At 42.4% G+C, this 6,942-nt stretch overlaps 1 protein-coding gene across 6 annotated transcripts in view; it reads right to left on the bottom strand.

Annotated features, from left to right (window-relative positions):
- Window positions 1-6,942, bottom strand: part of gstz1 (glutathione S-transferase zeta 1) — a 46,550-nt gene continuing 39,608 nt past the window's right edge. For all 6 annotated transcript variants that reach the window (XM_043696881.1, XM_043696884.1, XM_043696883.1 and 3 more), the window contains 2 exons: window positions 1,678-1,727; window positions 1-259 (listed from right to left, as the gene is read on the bottom strand). In XM_043696881.1, coding sequence (XP_043552816.1) covers window positions 139-259; window positions 1,678-1,727 — 171 coding nt within the window. In that variant the 3' untranslated portion in view covers window positions 1-138. The remainder of the gene's footprint in view (window positions 260-1,677; window positions 1,728-6,942) is intronic.

Below are 6,942 nucleotides of genomic sequence, written 5' to 3'. Positions count from 1 at the left end.
TACTTCAACAAAAATAATTTTTAATTAATCATTTTGAAAGTCCAAGGAGCTCGTTCTATCAAACCAGCAATTGATGGGAGAAGTTCTCTTGTTTCACCAGGAGCTGTTTGATCTGATGTTGCCCTTGCTGATTGGGGGTCAGGATTGAGGAGGTGCATCAGGCTGGCAAGATGGATGACTGACTTTGAAGGCATCTAGTTCCAGAAGGGCATTGTTGATCTTTACAATGGTGGGAAACTGTGTGAGGCCCACTTTGAACCTGTGGGTGAGAGGATAAACCTTAAAGTGACCAAGTGAACCACAGCCTCAGCACTGATTAGAGAAATGGGACAGGAACTCATTGTGAAGATTTATTGCCAGCGAGTTTCTAATTTCCGGAATGATCTTTTAGAGTCACTTTTGTTCCTTTTTGTATTTTCTAAAAACTTCATCTCTGCAGCTACTTGTCTTTTGTGTTGATCAGAATCTATTTGGATGAATCTCTAGGGGAGATAGTCCATGAGTGCTATGACACTAGTAATCCAGATGTCCTGGTTAATGCTCTGGGAACATGGGTTCAAGTATTAATGTGGCTGATGGTGGGATCTGATCGAATCAAGATGGCTGGATTTAGAGATGCCGGTGTTGGACTAGGGTGTACAAAGTTAAAAATCACACAACACCAGGTTATAGTCCTGATTTAGAGATGCCGGTGTTGGACTAGGGTGTACAAAGTTAAAAATCACACAACACCAGGTTTATAGCCCAAAAGGTTTATTTGGAAGTAAAAGCTTTCGGAGTGCTTCTAATCACTTAGAATGGGGATGGAGGTTTCAACTTATTAACGTGTAAATCTCAGAACTTCTTTCAAAGTCACATTCCTGATTAAAGACTTAACAGCAAATCTAATTTCATTCAATACATCGCATCAGTTGCATGACGCTATGATCTTTTACTACAAATTCTGCATCCTATGACCCTGCCCCACTAGCTACCTGATAAAGGAGCACTTGCAAGCACTGAAAGCTTGCACTTCCAAGTAAACCTGTTGGACTATAACCTGGTGTTGTATGATTTTTAACTTTGTCCATAGAAATATGGTTAACTCTTAAGTGCCCCCTAAAATGGGCCAAGTAAGCTAAACGAGGACAATCAATATTGGCCTTACCAGAATGATCCAATCGCATGAATTCATTCCAGAATAAAGTTACTGTACCCAGTCTTCCTGTTCTCGAACATTTTGTGCCAAAGAATAACACAAAATACTGAAGTACCTTTCTGACATGTGGTAATCTCCTTTTGAATCTGTCATGTTAAAATCTACTGAAACCTTTCTTTCTTTTACGGGCCTTTTCTATGTGTTTGTCTCATTTCCATATTAGATATATGATAACATCTTTGAACAGGTCGATTAGAAAATATCTATTGTTGACAGGGTGGGGAGAAAGAGGAGAGAGATTACACACAAACAACAGAAGTGCTCACCACTGCTGAAATACTCTCAGCATTTAGCACAGAGTGAAAATCTGAAATGGGTTTTAAGTATATAACAGTTAGAGATTTTTGGGCCGTGGTGAAGTCTATAATTTTTGTCAAATGTTCTTTGTGGGTCGGTTAGTTCAATGACTTTTTATTTAAATACTAGACTAAGTTGCAACTTCCACAGAGATCTGACAGCCATGCTGCACAAAACCTTACCTTACAGCATTATACACTTGTGGGACCAGACACAGATCAGCCATTGTCACCTGGAACAGAACAGGATGTGTCACAAGATTAAACCAAGCAGATTCAGCTAAACATATCCGCATTCATCTAGCCTCCTCTACATCTTACATCATGGTCAACTGTGGTGCTCATCTCTGATACAGAGGTTATGAGTTGAAGTTCATCTCTAGGCACTTGTTCACAGAATCCAAACTGATATTACCAGGGAGTTCTGAAGGTGTGCTACAATGTAATAGATGCCACTTTCCAGATGAAATATTAAACTATGCTCTGCATGCCTACTCAGGTGAATGTAAAAGGAACTATTCCAAAGTAGAATACACTGTCTAATACACAGTTACCAAACAACATCACTCAAACTGTTCTGCATTTCCCACGTTATAACAAGAATTTGCAATGATAGAGCACTTTAATTTTTTTATACATATGGTATGTTACCAGCTGAGACAGCATTTGTTGCTCATCTTTTATCACACTTGAGGTGGTGGTGGTGGTGAGCTGCCACTGCAGTCAGACCCACAATTCCCTTAGGGAGAGAATTCCAGGATTTTGACCTAGCAACACTGAAGAAACAGCAATATATTTCCAAGTCAAGATGGTTTTCAAGGGAACTTGTAGGGGGTGGTGTTCCCATGTATCTTTGTCCTTCGCGATGGAAATTGAGATGGGTTCCAAAGGTGTGTCTAAGGATCTTTGGCAAGCTTCTGCAGTGCATCTTCCAGATGGTATACACTGCCGCTAGTGAGCATCAATAGTGGAAGGAACTGATCATAGAATCAAACAATACAGAAGAGGCCCTTCAGCCCATCCAGTCTGAACCAGCAAAATTACAAAAAATCTGCACTAGTGCCACTTTCCCACATAGGCCCATTGCCATGAATGTTATATTGTTTCAAGTGCTCATTTAAGTACTTTTCAAAAGTAGTGAGGTTTCCCACCTCAACTACCCTCAGAGGCAACTCCAGAGGTCCACAGCCTTCAGTGAAAAAAACAGTCATAGGAATTAGGAACAGGAGTAGGCAAATTCAGCCCTTCAAGCCCACTTTACCACTTAGTGAGTATGGCTGATCATATCCTGGTCTCTATTGCAGTTCCTTCCTGCTCCCCATAGACCTATACCTGTATTTCAACAGAAACATATCTATTTCTTTCTTGAATCTATTGATTGATTGATTCTGCCTCCTCTACACCCTAAAAGTGAATTCCACAGATTCACAATCCTCTGAGAGAAGGTGTTTCTCCTCATCTCAGTTTTGAACCTCCCTCTTCTCATTCTATATCTATGCCCTCTTATTTGAGAGAGTCCCATAAGGGGAACACCTGTTCACCGCTGACCTCATCAATCCCCTTTAGTATCTTATACACCGCAATCAGATTCCCCCCATAATTTTCTGAACTCCAGCGAATACAAGCCCAAAGCATTCAAGCTCACCTTGTATGACAGCTCCTTTCATTGCTGGACCCAGTGAACCTCCCCTGACCTGCCTCCTGTGCCACCACACCTTTCCTCAAGTAACAATACCAAAACTGGACACAATATTCCGGTATGGTCTCACCAACGACAGTTCTTTACTTTTATGGTCCAGTGGTTTTGCAATAAATCTCACAATTCTATCTGCCTCTTTTTTATTATATGCGGCACCTGCATGCCTACTTTCAGCGATTCATACACAAATTGATTCAATTCCCACCACCATTTTGAGGTTACAATGAAGGATGTGGTGGAGGCTGGTACAATTGCAACATTTAAGAGGCATTTGGATGGGTATATGAATAGGAAGGGTTTGGAGGGATATGGGCTGGGTGCTGGCAGGTGGGGCTAGATTGTGTTGGGATATCTGGTCGGCATGGACGGGTTGGACCGAAGGGTCTGTTTCCGTGCTGTACATCTCTATGACTCTCCTTCTCAACCTCTTGCCTGGGGTTTGGTGGCCCTCAGGTTAAATCACCACCACTCACTTTTCTCGAAGAAGAGAGCAGCCCCTATGGTCTGGTAAGACTATGGCAACACAAAGATGCCCAGATCCTTCTGCACTGACATATCTTGAATCTGCTTCCCATTTAAATAATATGGAAAACCTGGCACTTTTCCACATTAAGCTCCATCTGCAGACTCTGGCCATTCTCCTCACCTAATAATATCCAGCAATAAACTCTTATTTCTTTGACACAACTTGTTTTCCCACTTATTTCAGTATCACCCACAAATTTTGCTATGTTACACTCTGTCCCTGCTTGTAGATCATTTATATCGATTTTATTAGTTGAGGGCTGAGAAGTGAACCTTTTGGCACCCCACACATTACAGTTCACCATCTTGACCCTCTATTCTGTCGGTCAGGCAATCCTCAATCCAAGCTGTCACATTAGCAGGTTTCCAATTCACTGGTAGCTTTCAAGAATCAAGGGAATTTTGGAATATCATAGCTTCTGCATCCACCTCCTTTAATACCCTAGGGTGCAGGCCATCAGGCCCCATGGACTTATCTGCCTTTAAACCCATCAGTTCACTTAACACCTTCTCCCTTAGTTATAGTAATTTCACCAAGTTCCTCTGTAGTAACTGCAGATTTTGGGAAAACATTATTATCTTCAACTGTGAAATCAGAGCCAAAATATTGGTTTCGTACCTCTGCCATTTCTGGGTATCCCATTATTATCTCAATTTCCATCCTCTAAAGGGCTAACATTTATTTTCATTATTCTGTTCCTTTTTATATACTTATAGAAACTTTTAGTATCAGTGTTTATATTTTCCACTAGCTTCCTTTCATCTTAGCTCTTTTGATGCCACGTTTAGTAACCCTTTGCTGACGTTTAAAGTTCTTCCAATCCTCCAGAGTGCCACTAACATTTGCAGTAAGATATGCCCAGTTTTTGCCGTTATGTTGTCCTTGACTTCCTTGTTAAGCCATGCATGTTTTTCACCTTTTTACCATTTCTCTTCCTCTCAAGAATATTTGTTAATTCAGAGGTATTTGCATCTCCCTGAGCATTTGCCACTGTTCTTCAATATTTAATATTTGCCCTTTAATAATTTTGTCCAGTACACCTGGGCCAACTCCTTCCTCAGGCCTACACAATTTCCTTTGCCCAACACTAAAACTCTTGGATGGGATTCTGTCTTCACTCTTTCAATCTGAATTTGTAACTCTAGGATGTTGTGGTCATCTTTCCTCAAATTCCCTCTAAATCTCCTTCCTTTCACCTTAAAATTATATCCCCCTTGTTAGATACTTTTTATCAACCTGTTCAGAGATGTTATGTTATACCCTGAAGCAGGTGGGACATGAACCTAGGCCTCCTGTTTCAGAGGGAGGAACACTATCAGTGTGCCACAAGTGGCCCCTCTGTGCCACCTCCCACCCCCATGTTATTCACTCTTCAACTAAGGGTAACAGCTGGAGTCTATCCACCACAGCCATGTCCCTTAATCTTATACACCTGCATAAAGGACCCCCTTGAACCTTGTCTGCTCCAAAGAAAACAGCTCACGCTTATCCAGCCTCTCTTCATCACTGAATTGCTCCATCTCAGGCAACATCCTAGCGAACCTCCTCTGCACTGGAGGGGGTACGATCACATCCTTCCTATTGTGCATTGACCAGAACTGTACATACAACTCCAGATATGACTTAACCAGTGTTCTCAACAGCTCCACTGTAAGGCCATAAGATATAGTACAAAATTAGTCCAATTGGCCCATCGAGTCTGCTCTGCCATTCCACCATAGCTGATATGTTTCCCAATACCATTATTCCACCTTCACCCTTTAACTCTTGATCCCCATACTAATTTCTGGAATTCCCTGCCAATGGCATTGTGGGTCAACCTACAGCAGGTGGACTGCAGAGGTTCAAAAAGACAGCTCACCATCACCTTTGTAACAGCAACAAAGGATGTGCATTAATGCTGGACAGCCAGCGATGCCCATGTCCCAAATGAATCTAAACAAATCAAGGACCTACCTACCTCTGTCTTAAATACACTCAATGACTTGGCCTCCATAGCCTTCTGTGGCAATGAGTTCCATTGTTTCTCCTGAAGAAATTCCTCCTGAGCTCAGTTCTAAAGGGTTGTCCCTTCACTCTGAAGTTGTGCCTTCCAATCCTAGTCTCTCCTTCAAGTGGAAACATCCTGTCTACACCCACCATACTCAGGCCTCTCAGTATTCTGTAAGTTTCAATGAGTTCTTCTTCATCCTTCTAAACTCTGCTGAGTAGACCCAGAGTCCTCAACTGCTCCTCATGTCAAGCCCTGCAGCCCCAGGATCATTCGTGTGAACGGCCTCTAAACTCTTCCAATGTCAGCACATCCTTCCTTACGTATGGATCCCAAAACTGCTCTCAATATTCCAAATACAATCTGACCAGAGTCTTATATAGCCTTAGCAGTACATATAGTCATAGAAACAGACTATTTGGTCCATCTTGTCCACGCCGACCAGATATCCTAAATTAAGCTAATTACCACCACTTCCTCTGGCAGCTCATTCCATACACGTACCACCTTCTGCGTGAAAATGTTGCCCCTTAGGTCTCTTTTATATCTTTTCCCTCTCACCCGAACCCTATGCACTCTAGTTTTGACTCCCCCATGCCAGGGAAAACACTTTTTCTATTTACCCTATCCATGTCCTTCATGATTCCATTCTCCTCTATGAGGTCATTCCTCAGCCTTCGGCGTATCAGGGACAACAGCCCCAGCCTGTTCAGCCTCTCCCTATAGCTCAAATCCTCCAACCCTGGCAACATCTTGTATATCTTTTCTGAACCCTTTCAAATTTCACAACATCTTTCCGATTGGAAGGAGACCAGAATTGCACGCAATATTCCAACAGTGGCCTAACCAATGTCCTGTACGGCTGCAACATGACCTCCCAACTCCTATACTCAATACTCTGACCAATAAAGGAAAGCAGACCAAACGCCGCTTCACTATCCTACCTACCTGCGACTCCACTTTCAATAGAGAATAGGTGCAGGAGTAGGCCATTCTTCCCTTTGAGCGTGCACCACCATTCATTATGATCATGGCTGATCATCCTCAATCAGTATCCTGTTCCTGCCTTATTTCTATAACCTTTGATTCCACTATCTTTGAGAGCTCTACCAACTCTTTCTTAAACGAATCCAGAGACTGGGCCTCCACTGCCTTCTGGGGCAGAGCATTCCACACAGCCACCACTCTCCGGGTGAAGAAGTTTTTCCTCATCTCTGTCCTAAATGGTCTACC

The sequence above is a fragment of the Chiloscyllium plagiosum genome, chromosome 10, assembly GCF_004010195.1.
Source record: "Chiloscyllium plagiosum isolate BGI_BamShark_2017 chromosome 10, ASM401019v2, whole genome shotgun sequence".
Lineage (NCBI taxonomy): Eukaryota > Metazoa > Chordata > Chondrichthyes > Orectolobiformes > Hemiscylliidae > Chiloscyllium > Chiloscyllium plagiosum.
Note: the sequence above shows the minus strand (reverse complement) of the source record. Positions and strands in the feature narration are given on the sequence as shown.